At 51.2% G+C, this 23,245-nt stretch overlaps 1 protein-coding gene across 1 annotated transcript in view; it reads left to right on the top strand.

Moving 5' to 3' along the window:
- The window catches only part of LTBP2 (latent transforming growth factor beta binding protein 2), a 68,768-nt gene that overhangs the window by 35,259 nt on the left and 10,264 nt on the right, over positions 1-23,245 (top strand). The window contains exons 7-22 of the mRNA XM_088167336.1: positions 73-341; positions 1,893-1,995; positions 10,577-10,651; positions 12,457-12,579; positions 13,039-13,203; positions 14,002-14,232; positions 14,760-14,782; positions 16,485-16,524; positions 16,919-17,005; positions 17,991-18,116; positions 18,305-18,433; positions 18,843-18,962; positions 19,901-20,020; positions 20,228-20,350; positions 20,537-20,662; positions 23,020-23,142. Of these exons, the coding sequence (XP_088023462.1) occupies positions 73-341; positions 1,893-1,995; positions 10,577-10,651; positions 12,457-12,579; positions 13,039-13,203; positions 14,002-14,232; positions 14,760-14,782; positions 16,485-16,524; positions 16,919-17,005; positions 17,991-18,116; positions 18,305-18,433; positions 18,843-18,962; positions 19,901-20,020; positions 20,228-20,350; positions 20,537-20,662; positions 23,020-23,142 (1,983 nt within the window). The remainder of the gene's footprint in view (positions 1-72; positions 342-1,892; positions 1,996-10,576; positions 10,652-12,456; positions 12,580-13,038; positions 13,204-14,001; positions 14,233-14,759; positions 14,783-16,484; positions 16,525-16,918; positions 17,006-17,990; positions 18,117-18,304; positions 18,434-18,842; positions 18,963-19,900; positions 20,021-20,227; positions 20,351-20,536; positions 20,663-23,019; positions 23,143-23,245) is intronic.

The following is a 23,245-nucleotide window of genomic DNA, read 5'->3' as shown; positions in this document are numbered from 1 at the left end:
TTCATGATGATACTCTTGGGGTGCCAAATTGCTGCCAGATTGTGACAAATGTGGTGTAAACTCATCTTCCAGCTTCCCTAAACCCTTCTCTCGTGAACGTCCACATCAACCACCCTCCAGAAGCCATAGTGCAAATTCACCAGGTGGCCAGGGTACGAGGTGATGCAGAGGCGTCGGAGGAGAACAGTGTGGAGGCAGTGCTGGTGCCTCAGCTGGCTGCTGTGCCCTGGTATACCTATGCCCATGGGAATGGCAACAGCATTGCCACTGAGAGCAGACAGCAGCAGCAGAGAGCTCCAGGGCTGCTGGGAAGGTGCTTTCGGGAGGCTCTCCATGGGCAGGTAAGAGGTCATCTCCAAGCACTGGTGTATTTCTTATTCTGGGGTAGGGGAGCATTGGCTTTGAGGGTGTAGCAGGTGGCTTTATTCTGTGAAGCTGTTCAGCGTCAGCATGGGCATCATGCATGTGCCATGGGCACAGGCAGCAACGTGTTAGTGCTTGGGAAGAAAAAATTCCTTGCTTTGATCCAACACAGAGACCTCACTGCCTTGCCCTGACCAGGCTGTGCCCTGGGGCAGCACAGCCCAGACTTGATGGCTTTCACATACAGTCTGGTTTTAAAAGGGTGCCCTATTTATAGCAACATTTACAGCCACGCTCTGCGATTATTGTAGGAAACGTATAAAACATAGGAAAATTCCTTTCCCTCTCAGACGATAAATGGAAGTCTGATTTCCATGGAACGATGCCTTCCTGGAGAGCTCGACTGGGGCTTGGGAAGCAAATGCACGTGAGGGACTTTCTCACCCTTGTCCCACAGTCATCGTAATTTCTTATTTTGTCTTTCCCCATATGTTTTTCTTGCGTCACTGGAAAAGCATTGGAAGCTTTTGGCACCCACAGGAACACCTGTGAGCTCCCCCAGAGCAGTTCATGCTCAGAGAGACACCCAGCCTGGCAGTCTGGGACTCAGCCCCATCCCCACTGCTCCCCAGCCGTTTCGGGGGGTGCTGCTCCCAATTCCCTTCCCATCCCTTCAGTCACTCCCAAGTAGTTTCTAGCAGGAAATATTCTTAGCCATTCTCTAGTGCAAAAATAGAGGAGATCAGAAGCTGGGGCTGCAAAAGCCCTGCTTCTCTGTGGGGAGATGGCAGTGCTGCGACCATAGGAGCAGAGGATGATGATGCACGGAGATGTTCATGGATGCCTGGAGAGGCTGTAAGAGGCGCTCTAGGGGCGGCAGGGGGTACCCTTGCTATCCTCACACCTCACCCAGCTGGGCTGCTGCCGTGCCTGGGAGAGGGTGAGCAGTTTTGTGGGGAGTGTCTGCCTCTCCCCGCTCAGCCACAGCCGAGCCGATCGGTATGTGAGTGCTGGGCAGGCGGCCACGCGTGCCTGGACCAGCGCCAGCTCCAGCCTGTGGGCCCAGCAGCTCTGCTCTAATGGGGAAGCCTGTAATCCAGAGGGCCTTGCTGAGAGTGGGGGGGAAAGAGAGACTTCATTCAGCAGAGGAAGGTGCCTGACAACAAGCTCCCTGCCGGGCTGGAGTGGTGCACCCATTTCACAGGCTAATCAGCCAGGCAAGGGGCTGATTCTGGGCCTTTGTCAGGTGACATCATCTCTGGTTCATCTCTGCTCTGTTTGATGGCCCCTTCCCCTTTGAAGGGTGCAGTCAAGGGAGGTTCTGTCCGCACAACTTTCTACTATCTTAATCCTCATCCCTGGTCCTGCTGTGTCCCAGTGGGAAGCTGTGCCAAGAGGGCCATGCCAGCCTCTGACCCCAGACAGTTGTTCCCTGTGCTGGCTCAGTTGTTCCCTGGTAGCTGCCCTACCAGCTGGGCATATGATTCCTCTGCATCCCACAGAAGCCTGATCTGCTTCTCTCTCTGCAGTGCACCAACCCCCTGCCAGGGCTAACCAAGCTGGAGGATTGCTGTGGCAGTGTGGGGCTCTTTTGGGGCGTGGACCAGTGTCTGGCCTGTCCCCCCCGGCCAGGTGAGTACTGCTGCTGGCCAGGAGCTAGGACAACATGAGGGACAGCCTGCACCCTCAGTGAGCAAAAATTATTTGGCTGCCTGTGTAGCCAAGGCAGGCAGTAGAGCTGTGGGTTGTGATACACGGCTTTCCTTGGCCCAGGGTCCTCAGGGATGGGCAGCATGTCCCAGGTGAGTACAGGGTCATGCCAACTGCTGCCCCAGCCCACCAGGGAACAGTGCACTGGATTGGGTGCTGGTCCCAAGCTCATGTGGCCAACCATTCCCATCATGCTAGCCCCATTCAGAGGGAGAAACAGGAAAAAAGCAGCTGTGGTTTTAGGAGGTGCAGTTCTAGGTTGGAGGAGGAGGCTGCAGACTTGGCCCTATAGAGTTACGAGCTTGCTCTGGGCCCAACACGGGTTTGGCAGGGGCTCTGGAAATAACACTACATCAAACAATTGGCAGGAGCACACCCGGGGTCCGTTCCAGGGGCATGGGCGTCCAGCTCTTTTTCTGCTGCATTTGGGAGCTGGACAGACTGATCTAGCAGGAGATGGGGATTCCTCATCTGCTCTGCTCAGGGTGCTTCATGATGAGCATGGCCCCTTGCACCACAGTCCCATCCTGTGTTGTGGTGGAGAGGTCTCTCCACTCCTGGCTGGAGAGGAGGCAGACCCGTGGGCACAATGGTTCCAGCATCCAGGGCTGACTGGGTGTGGTGCAGGGCAAGGTGTACTCACCTAGTGGAATGTGGGCAGGGAGCTGCTCACCTCTTCTCTGCCTGTCTGCTTGCCTGCCTGCCCTCTTTTACTGCTGCCTGCCTGCTCAGTCACATCACTTCACTGGATCAAAGAACTACGGAAAACAGACCCCATGGTTTGGGAGACTTTGGACTCCTGAATAGAATGTAGATATCCAAAGTGGCAGGTTTTGCAAGTGTGGTGTTGGTGAGTTCTAGCTCTGCTCAGAGGTTTTCCTGCTTGCTTACACACACTTTCCCGAGAGCTGAATTTGCCTCTCATTATCCTCCCTCAATTCGATTCCCCCTCAGCCAGGGGTAGGGCTGACTGGAGCCAAATTCCTTGCAATCACAGACGAGGTTGTCAGCATCCTGGAACCCAGTCCAGATCTTGGGAGCTCTGATTGCTGTCATCTTCCCAAGCTGCATGGCTGTGCTGTGGCCTTGGCCTTGCTGCTGCTTACCTACCCTCAGCCATGTGCCAGCCCCAAAAAAGTCTTGGGCATATGTGGTGTGGGGGTGCAGGGTTCTGCAGGTTCACTACAGACAAGGAAATGCCCCACACAGGCCTCAGCCCCTCTTCTTTGTCCCTGACCTTCACAACCCCAGTCATGGCTTTCTCTTCCCCATTCCACAGCAGTCTCCCTGTTTCTCACCTGTCTGTCTGTGATCCCTCCACTAGAAAGCAGGGGGGCTGCTTAATACTTCAGTTAGCCTGCAGATTGCTGCAAAAACTCTGCACCTCCTTTCTCCTTCTCCATGCCAGGATGCAAGGTGACTGCAGAGAATGCAGCCAGAGCTGCAGCAGTGATTTTCTCGGCTGACTTAGAGCTTCAAAATGTGTCTAATCACAGGCTTCTAAGATGTGAAAACAGACACAAAACACCCCATGGACTCCTTTTAGTCAGCCAGCCAGTAGACCAAATGCACTTAAGAAATGACTCCTAGCTGCCAGCAGGCTCTACAGTTCACAGCTCAACACATGCTCTGTGTCCCAGGACCAGTTGCAACTTAAGGCAAATTGTCACTGTTGGTCTTCACTGAATGGACAGTTGCTTGTCTGGCTTTGTTTTCAGATTCATTCCAGGGATATGAAAAATATATCCATGTGGGTCTTTTGCATTCCTGTGACACAAGAAATTTTCTCTGGCTGTGGGTGATAAAGTTCCTCCTTGAAGACTTAATGGCTCTTGTGATTTTGGCAGGAGTTCAGGCTCGTTGAAGGAGCCATTTTCATCCTGTTCAATGGTATAGAAGTATCTTCCTGCTTTGGCCACCTCCGGTGCAAGGAGCTGTAAAGCAGACACATGATGGAGGCACCCTAAGAGAGCCCAGGTGTTGTGGAGTGAGAAGCCAGGTGAATGGCATGCCTTTCTCTGGCATGTTGTCTTCATACACAAGATAGCTGACCCTAGAGTGGAGTCAGCGAAACAGTTCTTTCTCAGTGACCTTGCTTCTTTAACAGAGCTGCCAAGCACTGTGACCTCTCATTGCCTTGTGCCTTTTCTGCCAGGATTTCCAGTTCCATGCCAGTGTGAAGGCATTGTTCCATGTACTTCCTGCCTGTAGACCACATCCCACACTCACATTCCTTCTGCCTTCTGATCTTGCTGGCCTGTGTTGTGCTCACCCGAAGTCACTGGGTTGTAGTTCAGTGATCTGGTGTCTCGTGCACAGAGATAACATGTCCAGTGTATGTTTCCAACTTTCTTCTTAACACTGTGATCTTCAGAGAGAACTCCTTGCTCTCATGTTACCCGGGGAAGCATGCACCAGAGCAGACTTGACAGCATTGGGAATTTAATTCCAGCAACTAGAGACAGAAATGGCAGAAGCTAGTTAAGTGTAAACACTTACAAACGTACAGAAGTGCAGCCAGGCAAGAGCTAGACAAATGGGGAACTTGTTTGGATTGACTGTCTGCCCGAGACACTGATTGTTAGTAGAGTCTGGATATGTCCGGATGTCTCCATCGTCTGCAGCTTTCATGTTTGGTACGTGTTTGTGTGCAGAAAGACATCAGAGAAGAAGAATAGGAGGCAGGCATCTGTCCGAGCAAACTTACCATGACCAATCTTCGCTATTTTTTATGTTTTGCTCAGCATAAGAAAAGCCAAGGCACTCAAATGCTTTGTCTGCATCCTAATGAGACCATGTTAAAAACTGAGTTCAAAATTAAGAGTTGACCTGGCCAGGAGTCTCTGTAGTGAGTGTTACTTTAGTCTTGTATATTTCCTTAGGTCATGCTCGGGCTGTGTGGTTTGCTGCTGGGGGGCTGTACATTGTTAAGTGTCTTCAGAGAAGTGGGCGCAGAGATGGGTGCTCCAGCAGGCTATAGAAGAAGTTCCTGGGAGCTGCTGTTGAGCGAGAACTTGCTGTTGCAAGTGAGAACTAAAGATAGCACCCCCATGATATGTCAGAGACAGCCCTGGGAGAAGGGGGAGAGCCAAGAGCTTGCTCCATGAGCTGTTGGAGCAAAGGATGGCTGTTGCCTGATCCATGAAAGAAAGAGATGAGCCAGAGGCAGGACCCTGGAGGGTGGCAGGACACCACCATGCTGCGATGCAGCTGCAGTCCTTCAGCTCTGGCCAGAATTTGGTGGATGAAATGTGTTGTGTTGCAAGGTAGGATAAGTCAGGTGGTGATACCTTCCTACCCTCCTGTGTCTTTAGTACTTGGAGAAAGTAATGCAGCACACACTGAAAAGCTAGAACAGAAGGGTAGAGGCAAACAGAAGCTGGAAAGTAAAACCTGGAGAAGACTGATAGTAGGAAAAGGGAATTAGAGGCTGATGAAGCAGCTGAAGTAGAGACACTAGGATGTGGCTGAAAGGGAGCTTAGGAACCAGCATGGTAGTTGAGCGGTGCTGGTGAGGAACCTGCACTGAAGCAATGTCCTGTCCAGTGGCAAGCTCAGGGTGCAGGGCTAGTAGCAGGTACACTGCTGGGCAGAGCTCCTCTTGCTTACCTGCCAGATCATGTGTTATTCTGAAGGATACAGTGGTCTGTGAAAAGAACATGTTGGAACAATATTAAGAGATGATCTGTGGAAATTAAACCCAACAAGACTGGAGCTACAGGTCGACACATACCCCACGGCAGGTGTGGATTTGGACACTGGTTTTCCCAAAGCCTTGGCCCTTCTCCGGCACATGGGGATAAAGGAAACTGGTAGCAGACAGTTCTGCCCAGAGGGGATTACAGCCTTGCTCTTCTACCTCCTCCCTGTCTGTGTGAGACCACACACCTCTGGAACCAGCAGCATTCCAGGAGAACACCCATGTCAGTGGACACTGTCTCCAGTACTGCCAGAAGCTACAAGTCTCACTCTTCTGTGCAAACGGCAGACTTTCTGGGTGCAGAAGTAAACCTGCATTTTCCAGGTCCTGATTTTTCAGTGCCCCTTGTCCCTTACTTCCAGCTACACTCAGCCTGAGCATGGGCTGAGCTGTGCACGCACTCATTGTGCTCGCTGCAGATCTTCCTGGGCTGTTTTCTCTTCTCCTATGGGTTTTAACTGCATTAAGAAACAAGTCTTTGAAGGCTATTGTTTTGTTTTTATTCCCACTCCACGTGTTTTTTCAAGTTTTTTGTCCTAGAGAGAAGTCTGAATTTCAATGGAAAGTTGGATCCTGTGATGTCTGGCTTGGCATCTGCAGCACTCCCCTAACAGACCTCCCACTGTGAGAGGGGTGGCAGCTCACCCATGGAGCTGTCATCGTCAGAAACGCCAAGTGGCTCTGCAAGCCTCACGCTCCTCTGCACTGCGCCTGCAGGCATTTAAACAGCCACAGGAAGCCCCTTGAAAATCAACCCCCTGGCCTGCTCCTGTGAACAGATGGGGTAGGATACAGGAGAAAGAATTCCTGGATATACGGGAAGAGGGCTATGGAGGCCACTGTTACCATGTGCCACGGGGAATCTGTGCAGAATAGTAAGGAAAGGCTGGAGGTGGGGAAAGAAGCTGAAACCTCTGCAAGGCTGTGCCAGTATCACAGAAAGCAATGCTTAACCTGGGAAAGCAGAGCATTTTCAGGACTGCTTTGTTCTGCATAGTGCTTGTTTTACTCATCATTCACATACAACATTGTGGTAGCAGCACACAGCAGCAGTTTTACAAAACTGGGGATTTTTAGGTACAAGGTATCTTATTGGAGTTGGAAGCCACATTGGGAGCAGAATGAGGATCTCTCTGTTAAAACACCAAATGGCAAAAAGGAATTATCAGAGTCTTTTTCCTTCAAGCACCTTTTGCTCCTTCAAGATCTTTACTGATCATGAGTAGACCAGAGGACACAGTTTTGTATCTCACATGTAGCACTGGTGCATACCCTCCCCACCACTACCCATAAGCCTTGTAGGGGCATTGCAGAAAGACTTGCTGGAGCCTCCTTACAACACACCATCCAGAGGAGAGCAGTCATGACAGACCTGGACAGAAGGATTTGCCTCTTTCCCTCGTGTCCATTTGGCCTTAGAACTCAGCCAATCCCCACAGCCACAGCCTACTTCTTGGTGTGGCATCTCAAATACATCTCTGGAGGCTGCTTTGGGGTCCGAGCTGCTCTGCTCTTCTGCCAGTGAGCTCAGGTCCTCTCTGCAGTGGAGGCTGATCTTCTCTGCTTCACACTAAACCAGGCTAAAGCTTGACTGAGTCTACCACCCCTGTTTCTCCAGGTGTTATGAAACCATTCACTCTGGCTCCTTTTGCCTCCTATGTGCTGGAAAACCTAGGACTAGCAGAGGCACCACAGCTACCCTCAAGGTTTCCCAGTGAGTTGATGTCTTTAGTATGGTAGATGGAAAGAGTCAAAATAAATGGGCTAGCTTTCAGGAAATGGGCATTTCCTCACTTCTCATCTGACCACAGGCTTGCTTCTTCCCCTTTTAACAGAGTGATATTGTATGGACTAATGCAATGCAATATCTCATCCAACAAACATTGTTTCACTTCACACTCTTGTGGCTACCAGCACTAGAAAAAGTTTTCCACTTCCCCGGTGTCTGAGCTTCTCTGGATAGTCTTTGGGGAGCAAGAGCCGTTGGGTAAAGTCTCTTCTCCTGGGAAGTGATGAAAAATTAGCCTAATTGCTTAAAGATCATCCTGCTAGGTGACAAAATCCCTCTGCCCAGTTTCCATGTATTAATTTCCTTTCATATTATGATCTACTTGAGTATTTTTCTAGCTGGGGACAAAGATGCTGGTGGGAGACCCGGGCTGTGACTGCTTCGCACTCGCCTTCTTTCTGAGCCTGTGAGCTTATTGCATGCATGCTCCTTTGCATGAGCCCAGCCCTGACAGGGATGCTCAGTGCCTGCAGAGCTTGCAGAGAGCTGGAGGAAGCAATGAGGAGAGCCAGGAGGGACTCCTAATGTGCGGCTACCTGGTGACCACATTGGTTTGGCACAGTGTCCTCAGGCTGAAGTGCCCAAGAGGCAAGGTTCTGAAATCACACTCTTGAATCAAGAACCAGGGCTCCCTGCCCTCAGCAAGCCTGAAATCTGTCTGCCTGACAGATGCAACTCAGCTGCTCCATCCCTAGCCTCAGGCTCTGGGATGGAGAAAGTGTAGACAGACAGGAGACTGGGGCCTCTTCAGCTCTGGAGGCGACAGATTTCTGCCCTCTCTGATCATCAGTTTAGCTTTTTACTTTCAGTGGGTTCCAGAGGAACAGCCTCCTACCTGGTGCATGAGAGAAGGTTGGATGCTTATCCCCTTTGCAGGAAACCTAGGTGTTCCTAGGCTGGTTTTTTTCAGGAGGTTTTGGCCGTCTCTGTTGTCATTCAGCAACATCTGAGCTTGTAGAAGGAAATAGTCCTCTACTCAAGAAACCACGCACAAAGCTGAGAGTTAATAGCTTATATCCTCCTGCAGCTACACACTATCTTCCCTTGTGGACAGGTCCTGGCAGAAAGAGAGCAGCCTCCATCCAATACTTCAAAACTCTCTTGGTTCCCCCCTTGGTACAGAGATATCTGCTCACGTTACCATACAATTATTCTTTCCAGGGAACATGGGCTTCTTTTCAGAGTTAAAACATCCGTCTGTAGCTTCACAAGTGATTTGCTGAAGTTGTGAGGTTTCTGAAAATTGGAGTTTTATAAGTGCTAAGGTGGCACAGACGTGCAACTCATTTGCCCACCACTGGCATTTTCTACCTTGCCTTCTCCCCTGCAACATCTGTTGGAGGGATGCTGCAGAATCTGTTTCTCTGCAAAGGCTTTTCAGAGGGGGAGCATGACTCTGACACGTCATCACTCTTTGATCTCCAGCACGCTTGGCTTCCGCTCAGAGAGCTTGCACACAACAATGGTGCTTCATTTGAGTGTCTGTTATCACATTGTGCTGAGGATGAGAGATGCTTCCAAGCACAGTTAATGCCTGTCGGCAGCCCCAAGCCCACAAGCTATGGGGTGGAGGACCTGAAATCCCACTAGGGTATTGAGCCTGGAGCCCATATACCAGAGGGTTTTTTACCTTCCCAGAAGATTGAAAAGGTACCTAGGGATTTCCAGTATCACCAGGACCTCCCTCATCCCTAACATCCAGATATTTGTTAGCACCTGCTGCCTACAATTCGTGACTAAACTGTTGAAGGGGGTAAATAGATTTTTTTGTCTTTGTCAATCACTCAGCTGCTGAGGATCATTGTACACATGGAAAACCTTGTAGCTTCATTTAATATACCTGAGAAAAACAGGTTTTCTATTCTTCTTCCTGGTACAGGCTGCTAATGACATGTTCTCCTGTGTTTTATTTCCTAAGCACCTTTATCTTAGGAGGCTGGTCTCTAACTTTTGCCTTTCAAGAACTGTCCTAGAATGGCCTTAAATTGCTTTATAGAGTTCAAGTGTTCAGGACAAAGAGTTATGGACATGCCTGCTCTCTGGCCACAGAATGTGTTCTTAAACTTTGCAGGCTTTATTTGTGGCCTTAAACTTTGCAGGTTCTAGCCAAGCTTCTCCTGCTGTAAGGATGGTCTCAATTTGTCCCTGGTTCTTGAAAGCTGCAATGTGTAAGGAATCTGCCAGACTCTCGATACGACTATTGCCATGGAGGGCTTTCTGTGTATGACACCAAGGACTGAGCTACTAATGCCAGTCAGGAGAAATTAAGAGTGGTTGGAATATGGCTGGGCAGTCACTTAGCTGTTGTGTGCACTCCTTGTTCTCAGGCAAAAGATCCAGAATATTAAGAAGAAACCTCATCCTGGGAAAATCTCAACCCTAGACAAAGTACCCTTCTTCCTACCCCATCCCATGCTTACTCACTTCCCAGCCCATCCACTCAGATTTGCTTTTCCTTGCTCCAAAATTCAGTGCCTAAATTTGACTTCCTAGGAATTTATCAGCCATATTTTACTTGCCTTTAAAAAATTTGGAGAGGTTTAATTGTGCGTGTTATAGAACATTTTGAAACCCACAAGATTATTTTAAGCAGAAATCTGAATTTTTCTTTGATGAGAGGGATTGGGGCAGGAAATCACATGCACTATAAAAAAGAAATGTAATAAACAGGGCCTGAGCTGTTATTTCAGCAACTCGTCAAAGACCTCAGCTATTCCTTTCATTCTGATTCCCCTTGTCATGTGCCACCTGGCTATCCAAACTGACCTAGAAGGAGACAAAGTGACATAGTGATAGATATGAGGCACAGGCAGCACCTCTGGGTCACCAGTTTGGCACTTGCCCCGAAGTAGAAGACACACGTGGCTGCTCTTACCTTTCCCTCTGCCCTGGGAGTCATCAGAAGCCCACCCAAGTCTAGGGACCTTTTCCTCTCTGGAAAGAAGGCAGAGAAGGGAGGACACTGGTGGCTGGTTCTACTGCCAGTGTCCCACACTGTTTGCTTTTTTTTCCAGCACACCCCGTGATTGAGAATGGACAGGTGGAATGTCCCCAGGGATATAAAAGGCTGAACCAGAGCCACTGCCAAGGTAAGGATGCTGCTTCATCTGTCTCCTCCTTCTCACATCCACTGTCAGAGTTGAAATTATCTACACCAAATACATTTATCTAAATCCCTGGTATAGCTCTGGGAAGAACATGACTTATAAAAATCTACATGTTTTCATCAAGAATGAAAGAAAACCAGGTAACACAGGACTACATGACTCAGCTGATAAGCACAGTGAGCACACAGTTGGGCCAGTACAAGAAAACTCCCCTAGTTAAGTCCTACAGAACCAGTAAGGACCTGTATTTATGCTCTTAAATGTGAGTGCAAAAATACTCCTCAGTTCCATATGAGGAAGGCACCATCTCTCCCTTTTCTCTCTGGTTCATGTTTATTTGACATTTCTTGGACCTACACTGCTTGTGTTTTTCTGTGCTCTGACTAAAGAGGAATTTTATTGTTCCCTTCTTGTGATCCTTGATAAGCTGAGAGGTGTCATCTCACAGATGCAGCAGGCAGCAAACCCAGGGCTGGCAATCCAATGACTCATCTCTTTTAGCTGGGACTTTCCACCATGCTTACTTAATTAATGATTCAACCTCCCCACATTGTCCTGAGGGGGAACTTTTAACAACACAACAACTATTCAGTTCAGATCTCATCCCTTATGTGGCCACAGACAGTGCTGTGATTATGAGGAGCTACCCAGAGACATCAAGTACGAGTTGGAGGAACAAAGCAGCTGGAGGGACTCATGTCAGAAAGCAGAGATGTGCAGTGCCTGCTCTGGATTTCTGTTCCCTGTGGATCGGGAGGAGCAGAGGGAGATGACAGTGTGGATTTGGCTAGGAAGATGTTTTTGCACAGGAAAAAGCATGAACCAAGATTTGTGCCTCTGATGCTCCATTGTAAGCTGGACTGGAGAAGTTGTCCGTCAGACAACTCTCTACTGTTGCAGCAGAATGTCATGAAGCCCTAGCATCTCACTTCAGGGCCCAGAGTGAGAAATTTGGTGGACAGATATAGGAGAGGCAACATGGGGCCTTCTTTTGCCAGCCCAGGTAGGAGGGGAGACTACCTGGCTTTGCAGGCTATTGTTAAAGAACTGTGACTGGTGGAGGACCCTGACAGAAGCTTTTTGCCAATCCCTGTCTTCTCTGGCTTAGCTCATGCATTTTTACATGGTGCTGTAGGAAAGCCTTTACTGCAGGCCAAACGGATGAGCCCAATGGTGTTTCCTTAGGATAAAGCCAGCTTCCTTCCCAAAGACTGTGTCTGATGAGTGTGGAGTAAGGGGCAGAGGCAGAACTTGAGGCAGGGCTTGAACTTGGTGACTTCCCACTTGCTCACCTTGTTCTTAGAAGAAGGTGCAGTGAGCCACAGCCTGCCCCACCACCCCTCTGCCTCTGGATGGGACCCGTCAATGCCCTCCCTGCATACTGGCACTGAGTTTTTCAACAAGGATACTCTGTGGATGATAGCTCTAAGCAAGCTGTACCAGGAATAGTGAGAAAGGACACGACTCACCATTCCTGGCTTGCAAACAACCATAATAGTGACCCTGGCAGAGTGGCTCACTGTAGAGGCCACATCTGTTTTCCAAAGGACCAAAAAGCAGAGCAGTCATCCACAAGCCATCCTGCAGCTGCAGCAAGCAAGCTCTGCAGATATGGGACTCCTGTCACCACAGAGGTCCCCACTGTGCTGCTTGGTGTAGAGGCTGCCTTGGACACCAGCCCAGCTGAGGCCCCTTTGGTTCACAGCACCTGAATGGGAGGCACTGGATAGGGAATTTAGGTCACCCCCAGCTTCTTCACATCTCACAAGGTTCTCTTCTTTCCACAGATATCAATGAATGCTTGATGCAGGGCCTCTGCAAAGATGCTGAATGTGTGAACACTCGTGGCAGCTTCCGTTGTACCTGCAAGCCTGGAAGCATGCTAGACCCATCCCGTAGCCATTGCATCTGTAAGTGCTCCAGGGAACCCCTCAGTCTGGGGAGGGACCTGAGCAGGATCCCATGCCTGAGTGGAAGCTACAGTGTGTTTTGTATCTCCTTTGAGCATACCTGAGTCGGGCTGTTCTGCACTTGTGTGCAGAATGGGTCCCAGTCGTGCATTATCATTCTCCATGGACATTGCATCGTCCCTGCAGAGGATGAAGGGAATGTGCATGTGGTGTGGCAGCAGAGGACCCAGCTACCCGGGATGAGAGAACTCCCACATGGATTTTCTTGGGGATGACACTGTTGAGAGAAAGGCTCAATGGTTGATGGCCAGGGGGTGTTCTGGAAAAAAGACAGGGCAGCCCTTGGGCAAGCTGGGAGGCACAAGCAGAGAAAGAGCCAAGGAGGAGAGCTGAGTGTCTCACATTCCCTCTTTGGAGAGCTGGGGCAGCTCCGGTGCTGACAGGGCTGTTGTGTTTCAGCGGACAAAGCGGTGTCGATGGAGCAGGGGCTGTGTTACCGCTCGGCAGCCGGAGGCGTGTGCACCTTCCCCCTGTCACACCGCATCACCCAGCAGATCTGCTGCTGCAGCCGCGTCGGCAAGGGGTGGGGTGACAACTGCGAGGAGTGCCCCATGCCCGGCTCAGGTGAGATGGGCCTGCTTCAGCTTTCCTCTGATTTTACTGGGGCTTGGGTTTGCCTGAACGCAGACAGCTGCAGGACCCAGAGCTGAGCAGTGCAAATGCTGTCCTGTGAGATGGGTACAGAGCCCAGGAAGCAGACCTGGATAATACTGGGAAGATGGAGAAGTCCCTGATGGGAAACCACTCTATACTAGAGGGAGAACACAGCCATGTCTGTGCCTGGCTTTATTCAACAGCCCTTTTCTCTCCTACATCTTTTGCTGGGAAGAAAGACAGGTGAGGATGAGTTTGAGTATCTCAGCATGGGATTGGGTGGAAGGGAAAGCACAAAAATCCTCAGCGACGGGAAAAATGTTCAGATGGTTTGTGCAGAGTATCTTGAGTGATGTGCAGAGTTCTCAGTGCCAAGGTGCTCTGGGTTTGCTTTTATCTGCTCCCTTGGCAGTTTGGACCTTCCTGTGGCATGATTTTTTGTAGCAGTACTGACCATGGAAAGCGATTTCATTTCGGAGGTCTGGGAATGCCTGTGAGAAACCCACCCTGCTCTGTGAGCACTTTCTTTCTGCTTGAAGCATCCACCCACTGCAGCTCAGATGTGTTTCTATAAGAAGTTAACCCTTAGAAATTACAGAAAATTATAGGATTGGAGAAAATGGCACCCACATTCACATACATGCCTGTCCATCTTCACTCCTTTATTGCACTGTCCCACTATCATGTCTGGGTATGGTAAGCCAGGTGATCCCTCCACCAGCCTCCAAACTCTGCTTTCTAAAGTTTTGATTTGACTTTCCTTCACAGAGGCCTTCAAGGAAATTTGCCCAGCAGGACATGGCTACACCTACTCCAGCTCTGATATCCGACTGTCAATGAGGAAGGCAGAGACAGAAGAGCTGCCCCTCAGCTTAGAAGAGCAAGGGGAGAACAGCAACTGGACTTTGGACTGGACAGCGAGGAGACAGCAACTACAGGACAGCCTGCGTGGCAGCATCCTGGAGGCATTCCCCTACCCTGGCACCTCAGCAAGACAGGGTAGTGTGGGGTCTACTGCTTAAAGCTGCTTCACCTGGGCTCCTAGCAAGGGTGGAAAACTTCTCAGGTCCTGCCACATACCATAGATAGACCTCTGGCTGAAAAGGGCTCCCTACATCTGTATGACTGTAGTGTTCCTGAGGCATGAGGCACTAGGTCTTCAAGCCTTTGGAGAGAAGGTTGAGTGTTTCAGACTCCTGCAACTGCATCTTTGCAGTTGGTGTTGACTGGTCAGGCTGCCTCCACCAGGACCTTAGGCCTGCATGGCAAGCCTAGCACTCCAGTCCTTGGGCTTCTATCCAGCCCAGCTGGAGGGCAGTGTGACCAACTGCTTGTGCCAGTACTTGCTGGAGCAGAAGTTCCTGGGGTCTGCACAGTGCCAGGAATCCAGGTGTGTTGGCTTTGGGAACAAACTCTTGCAGACAAATGGCAGATCTTAGAGGTGGGGTAAAGTTAGGGCAGTCAGGGTTTGAGGAGGATACCTATCTGTCTTCTCTCTACTCACTATGCACTGTTTCCTTTTCTAGGTGAAATTTCTCCTGCTGTGCAGGTGAGTAAGGTTTGTCTTGCTACAGTTCGGTGCACCTGTGGTAGCTGGATGGGCTGGAAGGGAGTTGTCATACAAATTAACTAAAAGAGGGGAGATTTAGATTAGATATTAAGAAGAGAGTCTTTACTGTGAGGGTGGTAAGACACTGGAACAGACTGCCCAGAGAAGCTGTGGATGCCCCAGCCCTGGATGTTTTCAAGACCAAACTGGATGGGGCTTTGAGCAACCTGGTCTAGTAGAAGGTCTCCCTGCCCATGGCAGTGGGGTGGAACTAGATGATCTTTAAGGTCATTTCCAACCCAAAACATTCTATTCTACTCCTGCTTACACTCTTTCACTGCTCAAACAGACAGGTATGTGAGTTATGGCTCCGGCCATGTCTACACTGCATCTCGCAGGGATTGAAGCTCTAGACAGGAGGGATTATCCAGGATGGACTCAGTCCTAAAGAGCAAAATGGTGAATTACAGCAAAGATCTATCCCACTATAAAAAGATATTAAGGATAATTTTGGCTTGAAATTCTGGTTTATGCTGCATATTCAAGTTTGCTCTGCTTTTACTAACTTCAGTTAACATCAGCTGTACTTACATAGCTGAGGTGTGGGCACTCACTGCCAGCCTGGTCTGGTTGTAGGGCTAGTGGGCAGCAGGATAAGAGGAACTGCTGTAAGTCAACTTTGGGCATGCTTCTCTCATGGAGCCCAGTGTCCTGCTCAAGCCCAGCACATAGCCAGCTCTCCCTGTGTTGAGATGGGTGCAGCAGAAACTGGAGCACTGGAGCAGTCAGGGCAGGGGTCTCCAACACTGGCTGTGTGAATTCATCCTGTCTGATGGAAGCAGCCTGGGGACTGATTTTCTGCTAGGCTCTCCTAGGGCTGTGTTTCTTTATTTGAGTCTCACTTGAAAAATGTGTGCCTCTTGATTCCTGCTGTCAGTAGAGGTTCAGCCATATCTCTCCTGAGCATCTCTGTGCCCTCTTGCTATATCAGCTCATCCCTCAGACATATGCAGCACCTCTGAGGGAAGGGACAGCACTGCCATTGTCACTGCTTCATAAACATGAACATAAACATGGCTTGGCTCAAGTACATGTGAGAAATCTCAAGACAGGGCAGAAATTTGAACCAAAGCTTCCAAATGTGAAGTCTGGAGCTTATATTGTTCCTGCCTGTTTTCTTCATCCGTTGTGGAAGGCTGCACAGAGCAAAGACTCAGGACTCAGGTTATGCTCCAGCATTTCCTTTGGCAGCCATAGGTTTGCCTGGAGGGGATGCTGAGAAAGGGCTTCTAGCACAAAGCACCCTTCTGATAAGGAAGCACTGCTGAAGCAGGTCAAAGCAGCAGCTGTCCTCAGCCCTCCAGAGCTGCTGGTGACAGTGGCAATATTTACCATGCCTGGATGACCTTCCTGGCCACCTTGAGGAGGTGCCTGCCTGGTAGCAGTGCCCTGGTCTCACTGCACAGTGTACAGGCTCAGCCCCTCTGTGGGTGGCCCTCGAGGCATGGTCTGAAGCTGTGTTTTGCCCAGGATGACGTGCTCAGGACAGAGTGGCCCTGCCAAATGCACCTAGCTGGAGCAGCTTCTCCTCCTAGGATGGCAGTCTTGGGGAGAAAGAGGAACCAGGAGGTGGGTGGGAAAATGTCACAGAGGTGCTGCATCCTAGTTCCATGCAAAAGAATCCTATGTTTCTGTCCCTCAGGGAACTGCTGATGCCACTGCAGAGCCTGCCGTGCGCAGAGGTGAGTGCCAGGCTGGTGGAAGGGCAGGGTACTTGAGGAGAAGAGAACGGGGCAGTGAGGAAAGTGGGGAGACTGGGAGCTGCATTCTCTGCTAGGCAGGCCCCAGTGCTGGGCAGGACAGGCTCCTGGCTGGGCTGGCTGTGGGCAGCATGGAGGACCCCTATCACACTGGGTGGCTGATGTGGGGCTATAAGAATGTGGGGAGGTGATGAATATCCAGCTAGGTGAAGGAGGCTGTGTTAGAAAGACGGTAGTTGCTGCAACTAGCCTGCAGCCTTTTCCTATGATCTCTTTTAGTGCTGTGGTTGCCAGGACAGCCAGCACAGGTAAATCTTGGGTAGGCATCTCTACTTGGGATCAGGTAGCTTGACTTATTTCTCTTCTCCTTCCACAGAAGAGGAAGAGGAGTTCTGGCATGGTCCTCGACAGCCTGGCCCCACTACCACCTGGGATGCTGCTGCTCCAACACAGGTGCCAGCAGGTGTGTGTGTATGTCCATAGTCTAGGGGACTTCCTGCCTCTCTTTGCCTGGTCCTACAGCGAAATCATGTCTTAAGCTCTGCCCAAGGCTCTCTCCCTTAACCAGTCTGTTTGTCTGCCCAAATGCCTCCGTTGACTTACCAAAGGAAAGTCCCTGACCTGCCACTCTTGTCCTCGTTTGGGTCCAGCTGCTGCCAGTCCTGGGGAGTCACAGGAGCAAACCTGTATGAGGAACCAAGTGCTTGTATCCCTGAGCCCTTCCCTGCCAGCAGCTCCCTTGCGGGGCGCAGCAGTGGCTGCCGAGGAGGAGAATCACGCACCCGCTCCGGTGCTTTGGCCCCGCGCCCCTCCCGTGGCTGCGCTGACTCATCGGGAAGGGGGAGCGCTGGGGGAGCCATGTGGCTCCCGGGGCGGCTTGTTTACTGCGCCGGAAACAAGGGTACTGTTGTTCCAGGGTTGCTTAAGTGTCTGGGAGTGTGGCCCCTGCCCTGCGCCGGGGGCTGGAGCACCTTGGGGAGCAGGCCTGGCCAAGGCACCTTGCTGAGGAATGCATCTTCCTCAATAGCCTTTTGTTTGGGGTTGGGCTGCCCCCTCACTCTCCCGGCTGGCTTTATGCCCAGGGGTGTGTGGTGCCTCACTGCCCCTTCCCTGCTGCCTATGCTCGGCTTAGCAGGGTGGGGGAGCCCTGCCCCTCAGCTTAGCGAGGTGAGGGGGCCTTGCTGTCACCCCAAAAGGAATGCCATCAGGCTCTGCTGCTAGTTCTAGTTCAAGGCATGGGGCTGCAGTGCAGGTGAGCAATATATGGCACTGGGGCATGCCAGCTCAGGCCACAGGAGCCCGAGGTGCAGGCTGCCTGAAGAAGGAGAGGAGCAGGCTCAGTATCACTCTCCAAGAAGGGAAAAAACAGCCTCCTGATACAGTGCTGGGGACACTAGATTCCATGTACACTTTGGTGCTGCTCCCAGCCCTGTGCTCTCTCCTCGCAGGGGTCAGTGGCTGTGCCTCCTCACCCCTTTCCTGTGGAGCTGGAACTTGTGTTCTGACCCCAGAGGGATACAGCTGCTTGTGCCACCCTGGTTACACCTTGGACCCCAGCCGCCTCAACTGCATTGGTAGGTTGACAATTGATGGTTTGACTGCTCAGCCTTCTGGGCCTCAGCAGCCCATTCAGTCCTTCTGGCCATCAGGGGAAGATCTTCTGGCAGTTCTGCTGAGGCCCTGCCCACCTGCTGCACTGCGGGGCTGGCTGCCAGCAGCTGCAGGTGGTGACTGCCAGTCTTCCTTCCCTGCCTGGTCATAGATGAAGATGAGTGTCTGAAAGACCCTTGTGCTGGAAAAGGTCGCTGCATCAATAGTGTGGGCTCCTATTTCTGCCTCTGCTACTCTGGATACACCCTGGCTGTCTCAATGGGCAAGCAAACCTGTGAGGGTAAGTAGTGTTCCCCTGGCACGGGGCTGCCATCTCTCCAGGGCCTCTTTGTTCTCTCACCCTCACGATCTCTCATGAATGTGCACATACTCATGCACACACATGCACACCTGCATATCCTCCCTTCCCACAGGCCAGCCCATAGACAGCTTGATCCATGGGAATCACTCTCTCCTGCTTGCTCAGGGATTGGACTTTGCCCATGATGATCCAGGCAGGAGTCTGTGATGCCAGCCCTGATCACTGCTTCATGGCTAGGGGGATACTAGGGCAGGTGGGGGATAGAGGAGGGCCCCAGCACAGATCCCTCGGGTAGAGCCAGCTGCAGGGGGAGCAGGTCCTCTCCTGCATCCAGTCTTCCTGACACTGGTGTGGGAAGACTCAGGACTGTCTCCCTGTGTGTTGCCAGACCGAGATGAATGTGAGCAGCCTTCTATCTGCCGAGGACAGCGATGCATCAACACACCTGGCTCCTACCACTGCCAGTGCAAGGAGGGCTTTGCCATGGGCCCCAGAGGACAGTGTGAAGGTAAAGCTTGCTGCTCCCAGTTTCCCTGCCCCTCCAACCTACCCTGTGCATGGCTGAACACTTCCTTTTCTCATCACTCTGTCTCTTCCTGTAAGGGGGGTAAGACACCTCCACATTTGTCTGCCCTGTGGCCTCCCCAAGGACTTCATGTCCTCTCCTTTGACTGCAGGAGGAACAGGCTGTCCTGGGCAGAGGGAGTGGAGTTCTCCCAAGATTCTCTCCCATCTCTGCATGGAGCTCCCCAATGGCCATCCCATTCCATTATGGAAGGACATGCCTATATATTTTCATGACACCTTGGCTTTGTCACAAAATTGTCATGCTGGCAGGTGTACTGCAGGGAGAGCAGGCTGCAGAGACTCAGGCCACTCATCCCCACTGTATCCCATTCACATGGCAAGACCTGGGCCCTTCAAAGCTTTCACCCTTGTCAACATATGATGTGCTTGATCAAAGATTCCCCTTTCTCAGTAGCTCTTCTCCATTGCAGAGTGGAAGGCTATTTTAGGAGGCAGTACAGGAAACAGGGCATGGACGGAATGCTCCTTCCCTCACACAGCCTCCAGAAAGCGCTTGCCTTAAGGACAACTGAAGTGGAGGTTGCATCCTAATCATAGTTATGAAACACCCAGATGAGACAGCCCTGCACAGATGTTCTTTGATCCCTTTCTCTACCCATGCACATTCCTGGCCTTGGCAACACCCTGCAGCAGTGAGTTTAGCTGCTGACTTATGTCAGCCCTCAGATGTAGGTGTAGGATCCTGAGGGATGGGTGGAGCTGTAAGAAGTTTTGTCCAAGTCCCAGCAAACTCATCGCGACTCCTATTGGGTATCACTGTGTCCTGGAGGGAAACTCTGAGGATCCAGCTGGAGAGGATACATCGGAGACTGCTGCACTGTTTACCTTTGAGCCTGAAAGAACTGTGTTTCTTGGCAGATGTCAACGAGTGCATGGATCCCAGCTCTTGCCCCAGTGGGAGGTGTGTCAATACACTAGGATCCTACAAGTGTGTCAGCTGTGGGGTTGGCTACCAGCCCAGGAACGGAAGATGTATTGGTGAGAAATTTGGGCTGCCTCTGGGCAGCACCCTTGCCCCCCACGGCAGTGCTCTCTGTAAGCCTTGAAAGGAGCAGGGGCACAGGCCACATCCTTCTCCTCCATCAGCCAGCCTGTTTGGCCAGGGCATATTGCACTCGTAGCTTGTGTGGAGGGACTGCCCTGAGCACCCTCCCATGCCATGTTACCTTCTGCTGTATCACACAGATGTGGATGAGTGTCTTGTGGAGGGGACTTGTGCTCATGGACGGTGTGTCAACCTGGATGGCTCCTTCCGCTGCTCCTGCTACCGGGGCTACGAGGTGGCACCTGATGGGAAGAGCTGCCAAGGTACTAGGGAGCTACGTGTCCAGACACTTTGAAGTGTCACACACTCAGTCCAGAGGCTCTCCCTAAGCACTTGGCTCTGCCTGAGTCCTGGCCACCATGCTGGCTGGCTCCCCCAGCATATGTGTCCCTGGTCATGGTTGCTCTGCATTTTTTCCTCTTACCCCACTCTCTCATGTGTTTATGCAGACATTGATGAATGCACAGCCCGGACTCCCTGTCCCTCTGGACTCTGCCTCAATACTGAGGGCTCCTATTCCTGCATGTCTTGTGACACCGGCTATGCAGTCTCCAGAGATGGCAGCATGTGTGAAGGTATCCCTTCCCCAGGAACAGAGGAGTGGGTGCTGGAGGAAATGAGGGAAGAGACATTGCTTTAGCTGGGTTACTGGTAGGGCAGGAGGACTTCTTTAGCCTCAGGATCCTTTTCCAGCTCTCTAACTTCCTGTTCAGCAGAGAGCATGGAAGGCTGTGAGCAGATGTCACTTGGAGAAGCAGAAAGGTGTTTTGCTCACACAGGAAAGAGATGGGGAGAAGAACTCATGAACTAATGATGATCTAGAAGATGCTGACAAAGGCCAGAGGAGTGCAGGAGGCCTGGAAACATTGGCAGAGTTGTGTGTCTTTTAGTTTGGAACTGTGTGCCTAGGAGCACATACTTCAGATATAAGTCTTCAACAGGAGGAGAAACCTTGGGTCCCTAGCCCATGGAGAGACTGTGGGCACCCAGGTTTCATCATTTTTTGCCAGCTCCTAATATGACTTGGACATCTTTAAAAGGGAAAGTTTAGATCAAGGTCTCTGCTGTGCCAGGTATGCTGGTGGAGACTTAATAGCAGCACTGATTTGTGTTGGTTGCAGTGCTGAGACATGAGAGTGCTCAGTCCCAGCTTTACAGCTCAACTGCCCCAGCACAAGCAGGAAAACTCTGTCTCTGATGGCTGACTGTGGGGGATATCCTGGGCTTGAGATGTCTTGATGAAAATTCCCTGTTTGGAGCAAAGGAAGGGAAAGGGCAGAGTTGGCAAAGGTATTTGTTTAAAGAATGGCCACGTGCTGAGAATTTATCTCTGGAGCACTGCAGAGCCCTGCAGCCTGCATGTAGCTGGCAAATGGAAGATCTTGCCTTTGATGTGACTCTCAGAAGGATCCCCCTGTATGGGGGCCTCCAGTAGGGGAGGCAGGGAAGTTTTCCTCCCTTAATTCTCCTCTGTTTCGATGTCTGAGAAAGCCAGTGAAATTAACTTCTTTTGCATTTGATTTTTGGGTGTGGTGGAAGAGCTGTGGTTTGATGCCTTACATCTGCCCTCCCCTTTTCCCAAGACTCCACATGAGCTGCCCCATCTCAGCCACCTTGCCCCAGCCATTTCATGAGGACATCTTATCAGGGTTTGATATTGTTTGGGTCACACTGACCTGATGGCAGGATGGCATGTTCCTCCCTGCCTTGGCTGGTGGCCTTATCTGTGGATTTAGGTTTCATATTTGAAAAATGATAAGGGCTTTGTGATAGGATTTTTGTAAATAAACTAGGTTTTGGTTCGTCTCCAGGAGGAGTCAATAATACTGCTTCTTGCAACCCTTTGAGACTGAAAATCTGGGAATCCTGCCCTGACGTGGTATGGTGCGATGTTCTTTGTGCCTGTGGCATGCTCAGTGCTCTGCAAAGGGGAAAGTGTTCCTTCCTATCCTCAGGAGCTGCCAGTCTCAGGGCTTTACCTCCTATCAGTGCTCCCGTGCTTGCCCCTACCTTAAGGGCTCAGGCAGTCTGCTGGCATCTTGCAGCCCTCTGTGCGAGGGAAGGTATCCCTCTCTCCTCTGCTGTGAGCAAAATCCTCAGAGTGCCAACAGGTTCTGGTCAAGGCCTGGGAGAGCTGAGTGAGAGAGGGTTTGTGGAGAGCTCTGCAGTTGGGTTAGAGTTGTTGTAGGCCTCTGGACAGCTCTTCCACGAGAAGGACATTGTAGGCATGTCTGGCAAGTGACAAAGCAGAGCCTTGGAAGGTAGAGCTAGTGCTGTGTTGCTCTACTGATGTTTGCTCTTGTGCAGTTGGTTGAAGAGAGAATTTGTCAACACCTGTGACTCTGCACTGGCCTCTTGGTGGTTGTTGTATGCAGAGCAGAGTTGTGCTGGAGACAGACACTGGGGTTAGCAGTATCCCTGTGCTCACAGAGTCACTGAATGTCTAAGGCTGGAGGGGACCTCTGGAGGTCAACTCATCCAACACTGCTCAAGCAGAGCCACCAAGAGTTGTCTGCCCGGGATTACATCCAGATAGTTTTTCAGTATCTCCAACAAGGGAGACTCCACAATGTCTTTGGGCAACTAGGCCAGTGCTCTGCCGCTGTCACAGAAAGAGAGTGTTTAGGCAGGACCTCCTATATTTCAGTTTGTGCCCCTTGCCTTTGGTCCTGTCAGTGGAACCACTGACTTGGTGCTGGGACAGTGTTTTGCTGGTCCCTATGATGGAAGGGAGTGAAGAGTCCAGGCTGAATCTGCACACCCTGCTAACAGGGAGTCACTACCCTCTTCTACTGTGATGGGATGGTCTGGGAAGACAGCTCAAACCCACTTTGCAGGCCAGCAGCTGGGTGATGCTTCTGTGGATGGGGATCTTCCCCAGTGGTGGCAGGAGCTGGGGCCTCACTTTGTGTTGTGCCCTTCCTCTTGGCAGATGTGGATGAGTGTGAGGACCCTGCTGTTCAGTGCCTGCGGGGAGAGTGCAGAAACACACCGGGCTCCTATGAGTGCCACTGCCAGACTGGCTTTGAGCTCATCAATGGCACCGTATGCGAAGGTATGAACCCCATCCATGCAGCCCTCTGGGTCCAGTACATACAGGATCCCCATTCTTTCTCAGTAGGGAGCATGCTGGTGCCAAGGCAAGTGATGCCACCACG

Source organism: Sturnus vulgaris, chromosome 6 (genome assembly GCF_052056855.1).
Source record: "Sturnus vulgaris isolate bStuVul1 chromosome 6, bStuVul1.hap1, whole genome shotgun sequence".
Classification (NCBI taxonomy): Eukaryota; Metazoa; Chordata; class Aves; order Passeriformes; family Sturnidae; genus Sturnus; species Sturnus vulgaris.
Note: the sequence above shows the minus strand (reverse complement) of the source record. Positions and strands in the feature narration are given on the sequence as shown.